The 20,289-nt window shown below is 53.9% G+C and overlaps 8 protein-coding genes across 8 annotated transcripts; 6 read left to right on the top strand and 2 right to left on the bottom strand.

Moving 5' to 3' along the window:
* Positions 1-234: 234 nt before the first annotated feature.
* Positions 235-1,345, top strand: BO83DRAFT_391759 (glycosyl transferase family protein; the record flags this gene model as incomplete). The annotated part of the gene is made up of 2 exons (XM_025532913.1): positions 235-280; positions 342-1,345. 2 exons carry the CDS (start codon positions 235-237, stop codon positions 1,343-1,345), a joined length of 1,050 nt encoding a protein of 349 aa, XP_025384878.1.
* A 173-nt stretch (positions 1,346-1,518) lies between these two features.
* Positions 1,519-2,608, top strand: BO83DRAFT_111987 (uncharacterized protein). Its single transcript, XM_025525941.1, has one exon. It carries the CDS (start codon positions 1,692-1,694, stop codon positions 2,334-2,336), a length of 645 nt encoding a protein of 214 aa, XP_025384877.1. The 5' UTR covers positions 1,519-1,691; the 3' UTR covers positions 2,337-2,608.
* Positions 2,226-3,489, top strand: BO83DRAFT_111977 (uncharacterized protein). Its single transcript, XM_025525940.1, has 2 exons — positions 2,226-2,527; positions 2,648-3,489. Exons 1-2 carry the CDS (start codon positions 2,457-2,459, stop codon positions 3,420-3,422), a joined length of 846 nt encoding a protein of 281 aa, XP_025384876.1. The 5' UTR covers positions 2,226-2,456; the 3' UTR covers positions 3,423-3,489.
* A 1,367-nt stretch (positions 3,490-4,856) lies between these two features.
* On the top strand, positions 4,857-7,483 carry BO83DRAFT_111966 (translation initiation factor 2A). Its single transcript, XM_025525939.1, has 5 exons — positions 4,857-5,000; positions 5,129-5,198; positions 5,271-5,342; positions 5,408-5,825; positions 5,899-7,483. The coding sequence occupies exons 1-5, from the start codon at positions 4,976-4,978 to the stop codon at positions 7,327-7,329; spliced, it is 2,016 nt and encodes a 671-aa protein (XP_025384875.1). The 5' UTR covers positions 4,857-4,975; the 3' UTR covers positions 7,330-7,483.
* Positions 7,484-8,392: 909 nt separating this feature from the next.
* On the top strand, positions 8,393-8,736 carry BO83DRAFT_111961 (uncharacterized protein). The gene has a single exon (XM_025525938.1). It carries the CDS (start codon positions 8,493-8,495, stop codon positions 8,664-8,666), a length of 174 nt encoding a protein of 57 aa, XP_025384874.1. The 5' UTR covers positions 8,393-8,492; the 3' UTR covers positions 8,667-8,736.
* BO83DRAFT_419696 (uncharacterized protein) lies at positions 8,711-11,021 on the bottom strand. Its single transcript, XM_025534894.1, has 2 exons — positions 10,785-11,021; positions 8,711-10,721 (listed from the first exon to the last, which is right to left on the bottom strand). The coding sequence occupies exons 1-2, from the start codon at positions 10,841-10,843 to the stop codon at positions 8,807-8,809; spliced, it is 1,974 nt and encodes a 657-aa protein (XP_025384873.1). The 5' UTR covers positions 10,844-11,021; the 3' UTR covers positions 8,711-8,806.
* A 303-nt stretch (positions 11,022-11,324) lies between these two features.
* Positions 11,325-17,791, top strand: BO83DRAFT_410595 (anaphase promoting complex subunit 1; the record flags this gene model as incomplete). The annotated part of the gene is made up of 2 exons (XM_025534230.1): positions 11,325-13,580; positions 13,617-17,791. 2 exons carry the CDS (start codon positions 11,325-11,327, stop codon positions 17,598-17,600), a joined length of 6,240 nt encoding a protein of 2,079 aa, XP_025384872.1. The 3' UTR covers positions 17,601-17,791.
* Positions 17,792-17,934: 143 nt separating this feature from the next.
* Positions 17,935-19,403, bottom strand: BO83DRAFT_381113 (RPAP1 family protein). Its single transcript, XM_025531911.1, has one exon. It carries the CDS (start codon positions 19,389-19,391, stop codon positions 17,943-17,945), a length of 1,449 nt encoding a protein of 482 aa, XP_025384871.1. The 5' UTR covers positions 19,392-19,403; the 3' UTR covers positions 17,935-17,942.
* Positions 19,404-20,289: the final 886 nt, after the last annotated feature.

Genomic DNA, 20,289 nt, shown 5'->3' with positions numbered 1-20,289 from the left:
TGAGAGGTTCCCGATGACCCGAAGTCATCAACCGCGTCCTCAATCCCCACGTCCCTCGCTCCTTCCCCTCTTCTGACTTCTTGCTGTTCAGTGCGTGACAAAGTCGTCTCCGGAGCTGCAAGCGCAAGTATCAGTTCGCCATAAGTAAACCCAGGCGGCTGTCCAGCGTGAATCCCCTTGTTGCAAAACTCTCATTCGGCGACTCGGTTCTAAAGCATCTATATTCTTCCGGCCATGGCCCACAATACCAGTGCCCCCCGCATAACCGATGCGACGAAAGGTACTGTCCACAACCATGGCATTAGAAGTCTTCGAGAGAACTCATAGCTAACATATCGCAGTATGGACAACTCTAATTACAAACACTGCCTACCTCTCGGGGCTACTGACCCTGGAGTACTCCCTCCGTAAAGTGGGCTCGAAATATCCGCTGATTGCTCTCTACACGGACTCCTTCCCAGCGGAAGGTCATGCTGCTCTTGATGCCCGTGGAATCTTGAAGCAGCGTGTCCCTTATCTGCTGCCCTCAGTTCCCAAGGACTACGTCAATGATGTGCGGTTTTATGACTGCTGGAGCAAACTCACGCCCTTCTCTCTTGTGGAGTATGAGCGCGTTGTGCAGCTGGACAGTGACATGATGATTCTCCGCAACATGGATGAGTTAATGGAGCTCGAGCTAGACCCTCCAGCCCTGGCTGGGGCAGGGAATCGTGTTTTTGCCGCCAGTCATGCTTGTGTCTGTAACCCGCTGCAGAAGCCGCACTACCCTCCTGACTGGTATGGACTATCCGTCTTCCATTCCCGAGTCCTACGAGGACACAGCTTATCCGACAAGTTGACAAAGACTAATGCACCATTGTCCAGGATTCCATCCAATTGCGCATACACATCCCAGCATGCCACCCCGGATGTCGCGCAAACAGAGGGCGCATCACCCACGGCCGGGCTGGGTATCCCCAACGGCGGTCTCCAGGTAGTCAATCCGTCCCACGAAGTCTATGATAAGATTCTGGCGCAGCTGTCCTCATCTGCGACCACCAACTATGAATTTGCCGATCAATCCCTGCTATCAGATGTGTTCTTTGGGCGATGGGTGGCGCTGCCATACATTTACAATGCGCTCAAAACCATGCGGTGGGAGGGGATTCATGATGCGATCTGGCGAGACGAGAACGTCAAGAATATGCACTACTTGCTCAACCCCAAACCGTGGGATGAGAGCGAGGCTGTCCGGTCGGGTCGCGAACCTCGCTCAAGCCGGGAAGCGCCACACAGCTGGTGGTGGGACATTACGGAGGAGAGAGTGAAGGAGGAAAAGGCCAGAGGGGTGGATGACAACTTCTAATTTTTTTTTTTTTTCATCTTATTTTTCAACTTATGTTTATGTTCCCCTTCTCGAACAAGTGAATGCCGCAGCGCTATCACAGTACATTAGACCTGTCACCATACGAAACCAATGCCACAATAATCGAGTCATTCTTCGAGGGTCCAGATGGAACGGGAATGCAAGTATGGCGTACATTCATTCCAGGTTGGGGTGAGAAAGGTGTAGTGGGAGGCTGCATTCGGAACCCGACCATTCAGGCTCCCAGGTGTCGATCCCCGCGCCCGATGTTGATTGGGTGGTGAAGTGCCAGCGGCGGGGATGACGTCAGGGGCTGCCGGAGAAGACGCTAAACTAGTTTGGGGCCATGGCAGAGAGAGCCCGGGAGCCGAGTTCAAGCATTCATCATAGTACTACAGAGTACTGGACTAGTCACAATCACCTCCAGGGGAAAATGCCCCCTCCGAAACCGCGGGGAACTGGCGATGGCTTTCCGAAACATCCACTAGAAGACGCCTGGAATGGACCTGCATTGAGGCTGGGAGATAGTATCTATTCCAAGAAAAGAAACAAAAAAAGAAAGAAGGCGAATCTGCTTCAGATTGAAGGTTTGAATGAATGGTGCTGGCCCACCGACAGCCTCACTTTCATCACTGACCCGTTCGTTCATTCATTTACTTCCCTCCTACTAACCAACTACTACTGCCACTACTTCTACTACTACTTACCCTCCTGTTACTATTTAGTCCACAGTACTACTACTACCACTACTACTACCACCAAGCTGGCTTTGGACCCTCCACACCCAAACTTTAAAAACCCCATTGCGATCTCCCAACTCTTACCACGGATCCCGCCCGTCTCTTATTGTTACGCGACTTGGTTCATCATAAGTAGACCAGCCAATTCACTGCCCCGCAGATCCATCCGTTTCTTCTCTCAAACCATCTTGTTATTTGCTTCCCTAGTCTTTCGCATCCAGATTGACACCCTTACCGCTGCATCTCCTTGACGGACCACACCCTCATTATATCGCGCCATCTTCCTCTATCGTTTATTGCATTTCACATTGGGCAGACGTCCCTACCGTTTGTGAATATTCCACTTCAACCGAGCTTTATCAGTCCAAAAGATGACTACTCCGACTCTGATCAATCTCCCTCCCCCGCCATCGGACCCAGTGACTCCATCGGACATGGGGCCGTAAGTTCCCCAGCTTCTTCAAGCTTTCATTCTGATTGTGTCATGCGGCTTTTCGTCTTTTTCTTCATTTCTTTAGTACCATTATCAGATCAAGCTGACAAGAACTTTGCGACGCACTAGAGGGACCCCGAACTCCGGCACGACTTCGTTGTCGGCCTTGTCTACAACCGCCATTAAAGATGGCCATCAGGGTCAGCCTCTTCCCCACGGTCGTCACGCCCACCACTCCCATTCTGCATCTGCTACATCCACCACCACGCTGGAAGCAGAACGCGCCGACCGTATCTCGCGTCTAGCAGGCCTGGAACGAGTGGCCACGGCTCGAGCGGGTGGCACTCCACAGCCCTCGGGCATGATGGCAGGGACTCAATACCCCGGCTACTTTGACAGTGGCTCTGGGATCAAAGAAAGAAGTACAGTAGGTAGTGCCAGTGCGACAGGCAGCGTGGGCGCCCGCACGACCTGGGCCAGTGGCAGTGATGCGTTCGATGCAGACCGAATGAGCGAGTACCCGGAGGACGGGACGTCCAGTGTAGGCAACTACAGCGATGAAGGCGACGCTAGCCTGGTGGCATTCGGCGAAGGTGCCAGTACCATTAGTGGACCGACTTCACATCCGCTGCTGAACCGAACATCATCGGGACATCGACCTAGCTCGTTGGGCAGCCCTGGAGTGAGCCGTGCGAGCGCATTCGCATCCCACCATCAGCAACACTCTGGGGAAGGCGCGATGCTGCTGTCGACCCAGTCGCCGACCGGATCCGTGACACCAGAACCTACACAAGATGCGCGGATGGTCGATGGGATGACGTTTGACTCGGATGTGATTGACACCACGGTGAGGACCCCGCGATTGGCCACTCCCGCTCATGGTGGCGAGCAGCCGACTTTTTGAGTTACTAGTTTGCTTTCTTTTGTAAGTGGAAAGGGAGACAGACAAACAGACAGATCGATGGCAATAAGGTCGGGTTATCGAAAAGATAGGTTTACGGGCGTTGCTGCCAAGTATTTTCAAGCTTCAGTTAAGTTCAAGGGTTTTTGGCATTGTAATTGTACGGGAAAAGAATGGGACATGTTTTTTGCTGGGGAGGGGGGTAAGGAGATAAGATCATTATTGGCGAGGGAGGCTTTTGTGGGCTCTGGTCATTTAGTTTACATGGTTCTCTAGGACAAGAGAGAGAGAGAGAGAGAGAGAGAGGGAGGGAGGGAGGGATAAGTCGGGATATCAGTGAATATTTACCTGTAGAATAGTTAGCTAGTAGCGAGTCATTTGTTTTTAATTATTTATTGATTTATTGATTTTTTCCTTTCAGATTACTTTGTGAAGCAATTGAAAAGGCCCGCCAGCCAGTCTTGACGAAACTACGACGATGTTAAGTTAATTGGGATTAGATTAATCTAAGCATTACGGGTCCAACGAGGAGGATCTCCATCCCGACCGGAGCAGGACCAGATTGACTCCATCAGGCGAATCGGGGCGAATCTTCTTTTCCTTCACAATTGCCAAAAGTCTAGACTCCCGGGATCTCTGTTACTTGTTGACCCTCTGGCAGTGCTTCCCACGTATGGCAGGACGCATAGTAGTCATCTTGTTAATCTGGAAAGTAAATACCCAGTCACTGCACGTAGTAACAAATTAAGAAAAAGTACTAAGTACAGTTAGTTGGGGGAAAAGAATAAATGGAGGCGAAAAACGAGCAACAATTCAACTGGAACTTGGTGAACTGGGGCCGAGATCGCCCAATGGGGAGGGGGGATTCCATCGCGGGTCCCCCTTCAGCCTTTCACTCCCTCAGTCTGGCTTCTCTCTCTCTCGGCGCCTCTTCTTCCTCTTCCTCTTCTCTCTCTCTCTCTCTTCTCTCTTCCTCTTGTCACCTTCCCCACCCCCTTCCAACTTCCTTTTCCCCCTCCTCCTCCCTCCAACCCCGACTGTCTTCCTGTCCCTGTCATTGCTGGCATTGACTTGTCAAGCATCGAGAATTCCCCCTTTGGAACCGGAGACTCGTACTGAGGTATTCGTTCAATCCCGCCAAGCTTCGCTGCCATCCACTTTTGAGTCTTTGTGTGTGTTTGTGTGTTTCGCGGCACTCCAGACCACAACTTCTCGCCACGCTTTCAACCTCCCAACGGCCAATATCTTACACCTCGTCCACTCTCGATCTATCCTTTCGTCTTCGTTATCTCTACCCCCCGGTAGTAAAATTTCCGTTCAGTCTTCCCGCTGGAACACTTCCGAAGACTATCCGTGCAATTTTTCTGCTGTCCTGTTACACACTACCTAAGTGGCGGGGAACGTTTCTCTTCTTCTACCACTAAGATCCTGGGTTTTGTGATATTCCCTGGTCCGTCGCATTAGCATCGTCTGCGCGCGCGCCTTTAGCTGCTCCCGTGGCTTTTGTGAATACGTGTTTTGTCCCACCAGAGTGAAACGTTGAGAGACATTTCGAAATGGCAGCTCCCACTCAGCTTGCTTGTGAGTCTACCTACAATTTTATTACTCTTCCCATCCTATAAATGAGGACTCTCGAAAAAGAAAACATCGCTTTACTTTCTCGGGGAATTTTTTTTCTCCCGTTCAAGGGCAACTCTAACTAGCTACAGACCGTACGGTCAAGGGCGTTGGCATCTTGGATGCGGCCCCAGTTTATGAACCTTTGTCGGGGTTCGAAAGGTATGTAACGTCTAACTCGTTCGATCTTTCTACTCCGAATAGCTTGCTAATCTTCTGATTTTCTGTTTGCAGACCCGAAGGAAACCTTCGCTGTAGCGCTTACTCTCCCTGCGGCCGGTATTTCGCATGGGCATCCCCAGAGAAGTACGTCAACCGACTCTCACTCAAACCGATAAAGGAGGAAAGGAAACTTACAAGTTGCTTACTAGGGTTACCATCGTCGATCCCTCTGTCGGACATGTGGTCTCGACCATCGCTGCTGATAACGTTTTCGAGCTGGGATTCTCGCCCCTCGGAACCTACCTGATCACCTGGCAACGCTCTTCCAAGGATGCCAACGGCGATGCGGTCAAGAACCTGAAGGTCTGGCAGGTCGTGCAGTCGTCCGAGAACGGCGATGTGGACACGCCTGTGGGCAAGTTCGTCCAGAAGTCGCAGACGGGCTGGAACCTTCAATACACCTCCGACGAGCGTTACTGTGCCCGGGTCGTTACCAACGAAGTCCAGTTCTACCAGAGCGAGAACCTGTCTCAGGTCTGGAACAAGTTGCGTGTGGAGGGGGTTGCGGACTTTGCGGTCGCTCCTGGCAAGAACCACTCTGTGGCCGTCTTCATTCCTGAGCGCAAGGTACGTATGGTGCACTTGTTTTACAATCCCGATGAGAGTTTTATTATTCCAGAGCTAATACATAGCTGCTTAGGGACAACCCGCTGCTGTCAAGGTCTTTTTGGTGCCTCAGTTTGGAGCCCCCGTCTCGCAGAAGACCTTCTTCAAGGGCGACAAGGTCCAGCTGAAGTGGAACGAGCAGGGTACCACCCTGATCGTGCTCGCGCAGACGGACGTGGATCGGTCGGGCAAGAGTTACTATGGCGAGACCACTCTCTACCTGCTCAGTGCTGGTGGTGGCTTCGACTCTCGTGTGGACTTGGATAAGGAGGGACCTATTCACGATGTGACCTGGTCTCCCAACTCCAAGGAGTTCGGTGTGGTGTACGGCTACATGCCCGCGAAGACCACCATCTTCAACTTCCGTGGTGTGCCCAAGCACACCTTCGCTCTGGCCCCTCGGAACACCATCCTCTTCTCGCCCCACGGACGATTCGTACTGGTGGCTGGTTTCGGTAACTTGGCCGGTCAGATGGACATCTACGACATGGACAAGAACTTCCACAAGATCGCCACCGTCGAAGCCTCCAACGCCAGTGTCTGCAACTGGTCCCCCGACGGTCAGTATATCCTGACGGCCACCACCAGCCCTCGCCTCAGAGTCGACAATGGCATCCGTATCTGGCATGTCAGCGGTGCTTTGATGTACAACGAGGACATGAACGAGCTCTACGATGTGTGCTGGCGCCCCCAGTCGCTGATCCAGCACCCCCTCGGCGATCCGTTCAGCCCGCTTCCGACCCCCCACCCCTCCGCCGTGGCGTACCTGAGCACCAAGAAGGCTCCGGTCAAGCCGGCCGGTGCGTACCGGCCTCCCGGTGCCCGCGGCCAGCTCACTCCTCTCGCCTTCAAGCGTGAGGATCAGGGCGGCGCGGTCTTTGTCCGGGATGGTGCCAGCGGCGGTGCCACCGTTCACACCACGAACGGATTTGGCCGGACGCGCAGACGTGAGGTGCCGGGTGCCGAGCCGGCCGAGGAATTCCTTCCTCCGGGAGCCGCTCCTGGAGGTGGAGTCGCTCTGCCCCCTGGTGCCGACCAGCCGGAGAAGCTGTCCAAGTCCGCTGCGCGCAACAAGAAGAAGCGTGAAGCCAGGAAGCAGAAAGATGGTGAGGACGAGCCGAGCCCAGACCGCCGCGGCGAGAAGGGTGACAACCGTTCCAAGGGCCAGAATGAGCGCAAGAACGGCGGCCAGGCCAATGGAGCTCAGGCACCCAAGGCCAATGCCAATGCCAACAACGCTGCTGCTGCCGCTGCTGCTGCCGCCGCCGCCGCAGCAGCCGACGCGAGCGGTGCTCACTCCGCGCAGGACAAGAAGATTCGCGGTCTTTTGAAGAAGATCCGCGCGATCGACGAGCTGAAAATGCGCCTTGCCGGTGGAGAGAAGCTCGAGGATACGCAGATGAAGAAGATCCAGACTGAAGAGTCGGTGCGCAAGGAGCTCGAAGGTCTGGGCTACAATGGATAGAGCAAAGGCACCCATATCCTATTGGGTCATGGATCTGGATTACTACTAAACAGCATTTCAATCAACACCCATTTGGAAATATGCGCACCGGTTTCTGCGCTGTTGGCGTTGCTCCCTTACACTATATCATGATTTTCACTTTTCTTTTCTCTTCTTGGCTGGCTGCCTGTATGAATTGTACATATTGTCCAGTGGCTCTGGCTGGTCTGTTTGCTGTGACGGAGTATTATCTTCTCTGATCTGATCTGGATGGATGTCGATGATATAGCTTTCTGGTGTGTTAGAATTGTGTTCAGCGAGGGGTGACATTAGCTATTTTACCCTGTATATCTGTATATACATACACCGAAACAGTCAAAAAGAAAAAAATAAAAGAGAAGAAGAAGAAGAAGAAGAAGAAGAAGCGAGAGACAGGACGATGGTTCTTAGACCTTACTTTCCGTGCATTACTCAGTAGATGATAGTAGTAATTCGGTAATGTTTCCATTCATCCAATCATCCGTCTGAGCATACGCTCTGGGTCGCATTCAATAAAATAGTAAACAGGTATTTGGTTCGAACCTGAATTAAATCCATAGTTATTCTTACAGGCTTTGCTCATTTGGCTGTCAGGTGGGTTGATCGGCGGACAAATGTATGTGTTTGGAATGCTCCCCAGTCACTACTCTACGGTTGTGTCCTTGACAGTAGTGTAAGAAAACTTATTGAAAGAGTGTGATACTACTACATTCAATATCTACAACTACAGACAGGCCTATGACCTACACTAAAACAAAACTAAAACAAAAACAAAAACTAAAATGTCCCCACCAACTCAACCCCCCTTACCCAACCCCCACCCCCAACACCAGCAGTCCCTAACCCAACCACTCGTATCTGATACTGATGTAGACAGCAGCTCCATCCAAACTCCATCCAGATGAAGAGATACAGAAGCACCTCTCCATCCCTGCGAGAACGCATAGACAGAGAAAAGCAGACGGATAGACCAGTATCGAGTCACGAGGGAGAGAAAAGGAAAGGAGCAGAGGACTCAGTCCGATGTTTTTGAGGATGGGGTGGTTGCTGGGTTTTATGATAACCCGGCTGTGGGGAGGGTTGATTGATTGCCCTTTAGAAGAATTCTAAAGAACGAAGAAATGTATGATGGGATGTGATGGTTGATGTCTCGCGACCGATACAGAGCTTATCCTTTCGAACCCGGCTCCCTTCTTTCTCGCACGATTAGAGATCGTGGGAGAGGAAGGGTGGGGAGGGAATGGATTTCAAGGCATGGACCTCGCCTTGCGCTCCACCTTGCAGTGCGAATTTTGGGGATTGGGGTCTACGGGGGATGAAGGGAGGAGGAGAGGAATAAGGTGTGATTGATGGATGGGTATCTCTGGTCTTGATTTCAGCTTCATTTGTTAGGAACATGTTGAGTATATGTGGGGAAGGGAAAGGTGGTTGGCTGTTCTGCCGTTGACACTGTGTCTGCTCAAGTGAAGACGCGTGTCCGCTTGACGGGGCTTCCTATACGGAGGGACCGATTTGTGCTCGCCATGCCACTTAGGAGTCGGTCCATTCCTTCCACGCCGAGCTGGCCCCTTTGGAGCATTTGCTGGTCTGTTTCCTTGGTGGGCGGCTCGGGGATGTATTCGGTAACGGGTGCTGGTGCTGGTTCAGTCAACCGTGGGGCGAGAATCACGAGTCGATGCTCGGCCGTGAGAAGCATGTCAAATGGCTGTGTGCGTGTGGAGCGGGGCGCCGCAGGGAGGTGTCCGATGCCTTTCAGGCGCTCTCCTACTAGGTTGATATCTTGGAGAGGAGACACCCGGCAGCGGTTGGATGAGTCGAATGTACCACTAGCCTTGACAGCGTTGCGCCACAAGGAGAGCAGACTGGGAATGACTGCGCTCTGGTTTCCATGCTGCAGCAAAATCGATTCATCGGGCAGCGCGTCCCTCCAAGAGTTAGTCTGATACACCGAGATTCCTCCACTCAGGGATGGGGTGGCTGTGCCAACGGAGGCGCCTTTGAGCAGCGTGTCTTCGCGCAGACGTTTAGTAGATGGCGTCAAGGGCGCAAACTTGGGCCGTTGTTCGAAGGAAGGTCCGCTTGTTTCAGACCGACTGGCGCCAGGCAGGGGACTTAGAATCCTACCGCTGACGGAGAACGTTGTCAATGAGCCTCCCGTCACTCCCTGTACACTCGACTGTCGCTGAAGCGGACCCTTGATGGTTCCGGGCCCAGCCCCTTCCAAATCCCAAACACCCCATTCGCCATCGGACGTGAGGACCAAGATGGCACGACCTCCAAGCACCCATTCCGCGTGAGTGATGATCTTCCGCCGAGGGAGCCCCGAAGCAGACTGCTCGAATCCGGGGTAAAGACTGATCAACCATCTTCCTTCCGTGTCGACTGTTTCAAACTCGCTCTGAGCCCCGGACGACCTCCGCGAGGCCTTGAGTGGTTTCGTGGAAAAGCAGGAGTATACCTTGACACATCCGCTGTGGAATGCGACGAGCAACGTGGAGTGTCGAAGGGCAGGGTAACCCGAGGGATTGAAAGAGATGTTCACAGCAGGGGCGGGCAAGTGTCGTCGCTTAGTCTCAATCTCATCATCGCATAGATGATATACTGTGCCGCGGGCCTTTTCATCCTCTGCGACCGGAATCCGATGAATGATCAAGAGACCTGACGACTCAGCCGAATGTGTCGCGACGAGGAGATCCCACCTTCCTGTAGCTGAGCGGGATGAGCCACGACTTGAAGATGTATCCTGATCTTGCTGATCTAACTCTTGGTAGGTGAAGGCGATGCTGACTCCCCGCGGAATCTCCTGGTGCGATACACCACCACTGATCGAGATCGACTGAATTCCGAAATCGCTCTGCGTGGGGTGAGGGGGAAGCAAAGGCAGAGTTACAATGCGAGTAGAATAGTCCGCGCATACAGCGGCAACTATGATGTCCTTCTTCAGGACCGGGGGAAATGGATCGAGCGAAGAGCGCGCTGTTTCAGGGAGGACACGAGGCACAGCCAGCTCGAGGACTCTGCTTCCAAGGGGTATATCAATCTGGCGCAAAACATCGTCGTAAGGGTGGAAGGGGTCCACCTCGGTTTCGTCCTCCTCGAACTGATAGGTGGGCTCTTCATCTTGCTGAGTGTGCTGGGTCTCTGCCATGCTCTCGTCATCGGAATCGATGATCATGACCGCATCATCATTGGCGTTGCTTGCTTTCTGTGGTTTGTCCACTTTCGGCGCAGAAGGCTTCTCGGCGGAAAACTGTCTTCCTCCTCTCCAGACTACCTTCAGTCCAGTCTCATAACCGTAAACAACGATCGACGAGCCATTGGGGGCAAGGAGGGGGTAGCCTTGAGCTGCGTGCACACGATGAGGAAGTTGGTAGCTAGATGGAGTGTCCGGTAAGCACGGGGTTGCTGTTATGGCCGAGAACGGAATGTGAATCTACCTTAATTGAAGGCCATCGTCCCTAGGCCTTACCAGAGGTCGAGATGGGAAGGACGGCATTGTTGTGGTGGCGGTTGTTTGTACGGTCAAGAACAGAGCTCAAAGGGAGACCGACGCCGCCAACAGGCAGATCGTATTACCAAGCTTAGCGATGGAGATGTGATTATGATCTGTAGCTGAAGTAACTAAGAGTAATCATGTATAATAGAAGAGCGAGCGTTGAGAAGGGCAGTTAGTGGGTGGGTGGTGAGGAAGAAGGTGAAAGAGAAGGAAGTTGGGAAGGCCGCGGAGGAAAAAAGCCGCTGAGTTGAGGATGGAAAGTTGGCCCGCCGCGTCCATCGCGTCTCCAAGCAACAGCCTGCCTTTGCTTCCCCTCACGCCGCAACCACCTCGACAACGCCCCCAACAACGCCCATTGTCGTTGATCCGTCAAGCGCGCTGGCCTGCCTGGTTGATGGTCTAACCTGACAATGGGCATGATATCGCCTCTGGCTCCCACTGCCAGAATTTCTACCGCTACGCCCGACGATATACACCGATAATGGCTACAGTTCGATCCCTCGGATTGCATGAGCCCTCGGCCCTCGCATTCCTCGTCGCAGAAGGCCTCTTGCCTCCAGATCCCTCGGAGGAGCTCTACTCATGGACAACGAGCGTTGATCGAGACTCCAACGGCCCGGTCGAAGATGAGATTGTTTGGACAAGAAGCTGTGCGGTTTGGTCACGAGCGGGGGTTGTCAAGAGAGTGTTCCGGCTTGATTTAGAAAAGGAGGAGATCAGGCATGCTTTGTTGACGAGGTTTGCGGTGGGAAAGATAAAGAGGTCCGAGTCAAGCGTCTCGGAATCCTTGAAAGGCGAGGCAGCGCAGCCAGGCAGTACCTCAGGCCGCAGTCGAAGCTCGCCTGATCATCTTAGTGCTGGGATATCGAAGGGCTCATTGTTGATGCTGGGTCAGAATGGCGAAGGTTCTCGCGATACCAGCGGCACAGACGCGAACAATGCGCGAGCCTTGGTCGTCGTCCTCAAGTCCCAGGCTCACATCTTCTTTCTTGCCGGGAACAGCCATGTCGTGCCCCTACCGTTCGAAGTTGATTCGGTGTTTGCGACCCCCAAGGGCCTTTTGATTCAGAGAAAACTACACGAGGGGAAATCCAATACCTCACTACCAGCAGCGCCGCCGAATTCGTTCGTCTCATCCCTACCTGACTTCCGTGCATCGCAGTCGCTGGACATACCTTCTGGCAAATCCAAACGCCCATCCTTGACGATTTCCCCTGCCCCCAAACCTGGCCTGAAGCAACGGGCAAGCAAACATGCCGACATGCCCAGAGTGTTCTCTCTTATGGATCCGCACTCAGAAATGGGACTCGTCGTGACCAACCAGTCGTCTCGTTGGCTACAAACTAGTGTCTCAACCAGACCTTCTGGATTGGATGTTCTTGACCCAGCGGATGCAATTGTCTATGTATCTCCAAGAGATGAATTGTCGAGCTCTCATCGGGGGCTTTCCATTGGCCCTTTGATCCTTGTGGTAACCGTCAATATTAACACAGGGCTGTACACGATCTGGACGGCTCACTATAGACAAGACGAGACTGCGCCCTCATCGAAGAAGAAGGAGAGGAGAGACACGGGTGGCACTCGTTCGAAGCGACGCAGTTCGCACTTTGGAATGACTACGGGAACAACCACACCCGCTGGTCGTCCATCGGGTGCTAGAGAAAGCTTTGGCCCAAGAAGTGATGGGTGGAACACGTCTGGGTTGTCGCTTTCACAATACTCCGTCGAAGGCAAGCCGGATGATGACGACCTGGCGTCCAAGCTGGGTCAAGACTTTGGGGACATTGGTGTGCCACTCAAGACATCAAGACGAGTGAGCTCTCTCCTTGCACGCGCGGATCTGGCCGCCAGCCAGGATAGGATTACGTTTTCCGATTTAGCCACAGGCAGTCAATCGAGCTCTATGCCACATGGCAATTTTCGACAATCTCTTGGAGCTGGAAGTACTCGAGGTAGCTTTGGCTTCAACCCTAGGGGTTCTATTCCACCTGGCAATGGCTCAGTGTATAGCACTACCGGTAGCTTTGTCGACGCACCGGTCGATAGACTGCTTGAAGAGCTGAACAATGAAAGTCTTTTCGAAGGATTTGAGAATATGGACTTGAACCATGCGGCGTCAGGTCTGCCCGAAGAGGTCTTCCTGTCCAAAGTTGAAAGCTTTTCTTCAAAGTTTTCGGTCTCCTTCCAGACACCGGTCAAGTCAAAGCCGTCAGCTCGACAAATCAAGATCATGACTTTGTGTCCGTCAGAGTACGGTAATGCGCAATCTGGAAACACTGCGGCTTTAGCGCTTTACTTGGTGGATCAAGAAGCAAAGTCAATGACGGTCGTCAGCCTACGAGCAGACAAAGTTGCGGTATCCAAGAAGGACGTGGTATTCTCGAAGAAGCCAAAGAAAACCCCACTATCTGAAGAACGATCGTTGATCGTCCAAGCCTCCGGAATACAGCACTTCGCAGATGTATGGGATGCCTGCAAGATTGTCGATGGTGGAATCTCACGGATCTTGACCCTGAAGAAGACAGACGGTGGCGAGCAGGTATTGCAGTTGCAAACTCCGTGGAGCAAAGCAACTCCGATTCAGGTGCCCCGGAAACTCATGCTTCACGAAGCATACGGCATAAATCCCAAAACGTCTGGCAACCGTCGAAGAGAAAGTGGTGTGAAACGGCTAATGACTGACTCGCCGATCACCGTGACAGGCTTCGATCATGCTGCAGCCAGAGGAAAGTTCGATGTAATTGACTCCGAAAATCGGAAAGTGAAGCTGCAGGTCCAGATGGAACCTAGCAATGAGCTGGTGAAACGTGTGCTCAATGTCTGTCGGTTTGCCTTATCGGACGAAAAGGCTGGAGACGGGCTTTTGGCTGCCTGGTGGGAGACTATGGCATGGCTTCAAGAGAGAGAGACAAGCGAAAACGATCTCGAATGGACAGCCATGGTAGTGATATTGTTTGCAATGGCGATCCAATTTATTGACAGTGAACAACCCCGGACCCCCGCCAAACCGACTCGCAGAAAGAAGGGGCTGTTGAGGTCGAGCAGTGGAAGCCACGTCGATCTCGAGAGCTGGGAGACCATGTTAGAGCAGGAGTCTGGCTCTGGGGGCGTGGTTGCACCGTGGATGGCCAGTAGCTCGTGGGCCTGGGTAGTTGAGCAAGACGCTGAAGATAATGAAGTAAGCCACGGCCACCAGGTGCCCTCGAGCCGGTCCACCTGCCGAACGAACACATATCTCCTTCGATGCATTGCCCTGACCAGGGACTTTCTGAACACTTCCCGGGGCACACTCTCAGTAGGCTCAGGTGGCTATCTGCCCACGGCGTTATCCTTCAACCAGAGCATACGAGGCACCGCACTATGCACTATACTCGTCGCGCTGCATCTATTCCGTGAGGAGCAAAAGTTATCAATCTGTGATAGTGAGCAATCGGGCAAGCCTCTGGGTCTCCTAGCTCCAGTTTTGGCCCAACTTGGCGGGTGGCTTGGCTGGCAGTCTTGGGCATGGGCCGAAGATGCGTATTATGGCATGGAGATGGCTAGTATGGACCGCTGGCAGTTCGAGGAGACTCGCATCTCAATGCTCGACCTCCCTGCAGAGCCGTTCCCGCCGCCGTCAATCTTTGCTCACCTGGAAACCGCCTGGCGCCAACCGTCAGATTCTTTCTTCACGCTTCTGAACCTGGTAACCAGCCCGGACAGACCTCCAAAGAAAGGAAGGCTGTGGAAAGAGTGCTTTACGCTCACCCCCCGGACGCTGGCTCTCGACGGGTTCCTCTCAGAAGTACATAACCTTGCGGCACCATTTGACCGGGTCAAGCTTCTTCATCGCTGGGGTTTCACCAGAAGCATCATCGAGAGCTTTCCAGAAGGTGTCAGCGCCCCCTTGTACGAAGCGATTATGCAGTCACAAATGCATGCATCCACGTCCTGGAGCTCAACGCTGCTCGAGCTTATTGATCGCGAAGATCTAAGCATTTCCATGGGCAGGAACAAGCCATGGCTTCCTTCGGCCACGTCATCACTGCAGCCGGCAGTCTCGCACGATGCCATACGCGATGTGCATCATATCGGTACCTCTGCATTGGATGTGGATGCAACCAACTCGTTCGAAGCTTCCGCGGAGGCAGACCGGTTCTCAGTAACGAGGCTGATCTTCCGTGAGGATAAGCGATTCATTGACGCCGCTCGGTTGCTGAATCAGTCCAAAGCGCCGGTTGCAGAGTGCATACCCGAGCCGGAATGGACCGACTCGGACCTGCTAGAGGCCCAGAAAGAGGTAGTACAGCTTGTGACGCTGAGGACGCTCTCCATTCCCACGGGTCGGGCCATGTTGACCTTCAGCGGACGACTGCCATTGCTGACAGAGAAGCTCCCAATTCCTTCGTTCTCCCTGCAGTGCGTCATGAAACCGTCGAACGTGACAATCAGCGCGGACCGAGCTTCCTTTAGCGAGGAGAAAGTGTGTTGGGCATTCTTCCACAACGGCGTCTCTACCGGCCTTGCTATATCAAAGAGTTCGAAAGGCATTGACACGTCCTGGATACTCTTCAACAAACCTCAGGAGCTTACTAACAGACATGCGGGCTTCTTGTTGGCACTGGGTTTGAACGGGCATCTTAAATCATTAGCCAAGTGGGTGGCGTTCAAATATCTTACCCCCAAACACACGATGACGTCCATTGGGTTGTTGCTCGGATTGTCAGCCTCGTATCTGGGCACGATGGACACCCTGATAACCCGACTTCTCTCCGTTCATGTCACCCGAATGCTCCCTCTTGGTGCTGCCGAACTGAATTTGTCGCCGTTGACACAAACAGCGGGCATTATGGGCATCGGCCTCCTCTACTGCGGATCTCAGCATCGACGAATGAGTGAAGTGATGCTGTCAGAAATCGAAAACTTGGAGCAGGAGGAGGGCTCCCACGAGGACCTGCGCGATGAAGGATATCGCCTGGCTGCAGGTCTTGCTCTTGGCTTTATCAATCTGGCCAAAGGTAAAGACCTCCGAGGAATGCGCGACATGCACATCGTGGAGAGGTTGTTGGCTGTTGCAGTGGGCACAAAGAACGTGGATCTCGCGCACGTCCTGGACCGGGCCACGGCCGGTGCTACAATTGCCTTGGCGATCATCTTCATGAAGACCAATGACGAGATTTTGGCCCAGAAGATTGATATCCCGGACACCACAGTGCGCTTCGACTATGTTCGGCCCGACCTTTTCCTTCTCCGCACTCTTGCCAAACATCTCATCATGTGGGACAGCATTCGCTCTACGGATGACTGGTTCATACAGAGCCTGCCGCCAGTCTACCGCCGTCGGTATCGCCTCACCGGTGTCCGTCGCCTGAAGAGTGACGATATGCCATTCTTCAATATTGTCGCTGGCCTGTGCTTCACTCTGGGTCTTCGCTATGCGGGCTCTGCACAAACTTCCGTGCGTGATCTGCTTCTCGCATATCTGGACCAGTTCATCCGCATCTGCAGACTTCCTGCTGTCAACTATGACGCCAAGTTGGCTCGCAACTCCGTTCGGCACTGCCAGGACGTCGTGGCCCTCTCTGCCGCCGCTGTCATGGCAGGCACTGGTGATTTGGCGCTCTTCCGTCGGTTGCGGTCTCTTCACGGCCGCGTAGACGCTGACACTCCCTACGGCAGCCATATGGCGGCGCATATGGCCCTGGGCCTACTGTTCCTGGGCGGCGGCAGCTACACCCTCGGCACCTCCGACCTTGCTATTGCTTCACTGATCTGCTCCCTGTACCCGATCTTCCCTACAACCGTCCTGGACAACAAATGCCATCTACAAGCCTTCAGGCATCTCTGGGTCCTCGCCGCAGAGCCTCGTTGCCTGGTGCCGCGCGACATCGACACCCGTCGACCCATCTCCATTCCCATCACTCTAACCAACCAAGACGGCATCAGCCGCAAGATCACCGCACCCTGTCTTCTCCCCGACTTCAACAGCCTCACCCGAGTCGAGATCTGCAACGCAGACTACTGGCCCCTGGTCCTGGACTTCTCCAAGGACCCTAGCCTGCGCCAGAAATTCCACCAGGGCGACCAGTCCATCTACCTCCGCCGCAAAGCTACCTACAACCCTACCGGATCCTCGGTCTTCGTCTCCACACTCTCCGGCCTCAGCGAAGCCCAAGACGTCCTCCCCTCCTCCACCTCCGCCTCCAACCACGGCAAGGGTCTTCCCCCAGCTGCGATGCCCAATCTCGCCACCCTCCTCACCTCTGGCGTCAATCGCACTCCTACCTCCCCTACTCAAAGCATGTGGGAATGGATCTTCAATCTCCCCTCCTTGCGAGGTCTGGACGTCCGCGAAAAGTCCCTCGTCCTTCCTTCCTCCTTCTTCCCCACCACCAATAGTACCAGTCAGAGCAACACCGCTGCCCTCTCTTACGCCCCCTGGCTGCGCCAATCCGCCGTGGACAGCAAACTCGTTCTCGAGGCCATCGTCAAGAATACCGTCCAGGCGGCGCGTGGCCGCGCTGCTGATCCGGATGAAGTCCGCGATCGCATCTGGCAGTTACGGTTGTTGTTTAATTGGATTGATGCTTCGTCCTCGTCTTCCTTGTCTTCGGCTGAGGAACGCTTCGCGGAGAGGCAGAGGGAGGAGCAGGAAAGATCTGAGAATGGGGGTCTGCTGGGCCAAGTCGGTGCTTCGGATGGACTTTGGCTACGAAGGGATTATATTGAGGAGATGAGGTGGAAGATTTGGGGTGTGCAGATTGGGGATTATGATTGATTGATTGATCGACTGAGGAGGCTCTGTTGATTGATACATTGCTTATGAATTGGCGGGGTGGAGTTTTGTTAGGATCTCTGAGAGGCTGGTGTTCGATGTATCTCTTTTTTTTCTGCTTTGCATGTATGGATATGTAATGGTTTGTGGGGAGGGCGAGAGAGACTGTTTTGTGTGATTCTGGAGAGGTGATGATACCATTACTGTACCGGATATAGTCTAGTCATGATAATCATTATGAGGATATATGCATTACTTAGACCTGCAATGATACATGTTTTATAATTGAGAATATATTGAACTTTTAGTCATGAAATCGCTAATAAATCAAGTTAGGGTTGACAATCACTGAGACCGAATGGCACCCTCCTTCAACACGCCCCGATCACCTCCGCCTCCCATCTGCCAAAGCCAGACGCCCTCGACGGCCCACGCAGTAGCACTGGCATGTTGTCGACGACCAGTACCACCGGCACCAGTAGTAGCATTCTCCTTCTCCTCCTCTTCCTCACCTCCTTTCTCCTGCCCACCACGCCGGGCAGAACTCGTCCCAGGTGTCGCTCCATCCGCCTCAGCCAACATACCCGCCACAACACCCTCCTTCTCCACAACAGACCACAGGCCCTCGACCAGCGGACTCCCTCTTTCTCCGAATTGGCCCTTGCCCAGACGGAACAGAATCCGCCCGAGAACCTGCCACGCGATGCACCGCTGCGCCGGGAACGTCGACTGACTCAGGATAGCCAGCTCAGGAATAGTGTACCCGGCTGCGTGGGGGTCTTTGCCATGATGGTGCAGGCCCAGGGTCGTGGGAAGGGAGAGAGATGTTGATGGGGAAAGCACCGTGCCGAGGAGGGAGAAGCGTAGGTTGGCTGGGTGGACGGCTTCGGCGTTGCTGGCGGGGTGGTAGGCGGACGTGGAGTCTGGGTCTTCGGGGTCTGCGGAGGGGGGTTGGAGCCAGGAGAGGGCGGAGGGGTCGTGTGAGATGTTGGGGAAGTAGTGGGTTTGGAGGTCGGAGAGGAAGGAGGGAGAAGATGGATCTAGGTTGGGCATTGGGGAGGCTTGGGATGGAGGCGCGGGGAAGTGGACGCTGCCTGAGGGGGGGAGTTCGGCGGCGGCGTGGAGGTCGGAGGGGATTTGGGTGGGTGGGACATCATCTTGGGAAGAGCCGTTGTTGGGGGAGGGTGGATTGGCGGTTGTGGTTGAAGTGGTTGCTGCTGTCTTTGTTGTTGCTGGTGGTGGTGAAAGCGGAGCAGATGCAGCAACTTCGTCTTCCTTTTCTTTCTTCTTGTCTTGGACTGGTTCAGGAGCGACAGGTTGTTCGCGGGTGGGTTTGGAGGTGGTGGGCGTGTCATCGGCGTCGATTCGAGCTCGGCGGAGGAAGCGCTCAAGTAGAGAGGTGTCCATGGATTCCATCAGCTCCTGGCGCTCATGTTCAATTTGCGCATCCGACATGGATGCCAGTTGCCGCGCATTCTCCTGCGCAATGGCCGCTTTCTCGTCCAGTGGACTCGGAGCAGAAGCAGAGGCGGATGCAGAAGCAGACGGAGCTGGGTCTCGTCGCTGTTTGAAGGTAGAGGGTTTGGCCCGACGGCGATGAGCTGGAAAGCCGGTGGTGGTAGGTTTTGGAGTAGGCGGGGCGGGGGCCGCGGCGGGGGAGCGTTCACGGATTTCGCCGATCATCCCGGGGATGTTGAGGGTCGGGGCACCCTGAGCGTCATCGTAGGTGTCCGCTGGAGAGGACTCATCGTCGGAGCCCAGATCGAGGACGAAGCGTTCACCGCGAAAGGCCATGGCGTCGAAGAGTTGGTGAGGGGTTTGGCGGGGAAGAAAAGCTGCCGAAAGCGTCGGAGATGAAGCCATCCCCGGGAAGCTCGGCTGAGTCAGCGTTGAGTCAGCCCGCACAGGGACACTGCAGGATGACTCAGCTGCGGCTCAAAAGCTAAAATGGGGTACGCTAGCCTCAGATAGGGTTAGTGGATTCACCTGATTGACCACCCCGATTGGGTAAAGCACGTTGAATCAGGTGACCCGATCTGATATCGAAACTGGGACTTTACGCTGCCTTGATTGTTGTCCCCCAATCTTGTGGGCACAGAACCTTGTCAGTCAATTATATTGAAACATGATTGATTCCAGGTCAATTTACGAACAATGGGCAATGGGCTGGACCCCCGTTTACATGGTGGTGGGGGTGCATTGAGGGGCCAAGCAAGCAGGCAACTTGAAGGGAACTAAAGGCGATAACGAACCATTGAAACGGCCCATGAAAGGAACGAGAAGCGCACCCGCCGGAATGGAACCCCGGCCATACAAACACGCTTTCCCCGGTTGCTGCTTTCGCCCACTTCGGATTGCCATCTTTCTTCTTCATCGAAAGCACTCTTCTGTATGTATGTATATCTAGCAAGTTATACTTGCTTCTGTCTCTCACAACAGCGCCCCGTTTCCCCCGTCCATTTAGATTGCAATTTTATTCTTTTGTTGCAGTTGCTGATCCGGTGTTTCCCATCTGGTCTGCCTCCCTCTCGGCCTTCCCCTTCTCTCTCTGTTCCTCTCGCTCTCTCACTCTCTCGCTTTTCTCTCTCCCTTCCCTCTTTCTTCCTTCTTCCCTTTCCTCTCCCCCCCATCCATTCATCGCCATCCACTTTTCCACTCCTCCACCATCCACTCTCCATCTCCACCACCTTCT

The sequence above is a fragment of the Aspergillus eucalypticola genome (assembly GCF_003184535.1).
Source record: "Aspergillus eucalypticola CBS 122712 chromosome Unknown BO83scaffold_25, whole genome shotgun sequence".
NCBI classification, from domain to species: Eukaryota; Fungi; Ascomycota; class Eurotiomycetes; order Eurotiales; family Aspergillaceae; genus Aspergillus; species Aspergillus eucalypticola.
The sequence above is the reverse complement of the archived record's forward strand: the minus strand, read 5'-3'. Positions and strand labels throughout refer to the sequence as shown.

Coding starts and splice junctions, on each gene's coding strand:
- BO83DRAFT_111987 (XM_025525941.1), top strand. CDS start 1,692: ATGGCAGAGAGAGCCCGGGAGCCGAGTTCAAGCATTCATCATAGTACT.
- BO83DRAFT_111961 (XM_025525938.1), top strand. CDS start 8,493: ATGTCTCGCGACCGATACAGAGCTTATCCTTTCGAACCCGGCTCCCTT.
- BO83DRAFT_111966 (XM_025525939.1), top strand. CDS start 4,976: ATGGCAGCTCCCACTCAGCTTGCTT. Junction 5,001..5,128: donor AGCTCCCACTCAGCTTGCTT/GTGAGTCTACCT, acceptor AACTAGCTACAG/ACCGTACGGTCAAGGGCGTT. Junction 5,199..5,270: donor CCTTTGTCGGGGTTCGAAAG/GTATGTAACGTC, acceptor TTCTGTTTGCAG/ACCCGAAGGAAACCTTCGCT.
- BO83DRAFT_381113 (XM_025531911.1), bottom strand. CDS start 19,391: ATGGCCTTTCGCGGTGAACGCTTCGTCCTCGATCTGGGCTCCGACGAT.
- BO83DRAFT_419696 (XM_025534894.1), bottom strand. CDS start 10,843: ATGCCGTCCTTCCCATCTCGACCTCTGGTAAGGCCTAGGGACGATGGC. Junction 10,722..10,784: donor GACGATGGCCTTCAATTAAG/GTAGATTCACAT, acceptor CACTCCATCTAG/CTACCAACTTCCTCATCGTG.
- BO83DRAFT_111977 (XM_025525940.1), top strand. CDS start 2,457: ATGACTACTCCGACTCTGATCAATCTCCCTCCCCCGCCATCGGACCCA. Junction 2,528..2,647: donor ACTCCATCGGACATGGGGCC/GTAAGTTCCCCA, acceptor GCGACGCACTAG/AGGGACCCCGAACTCCGGCA.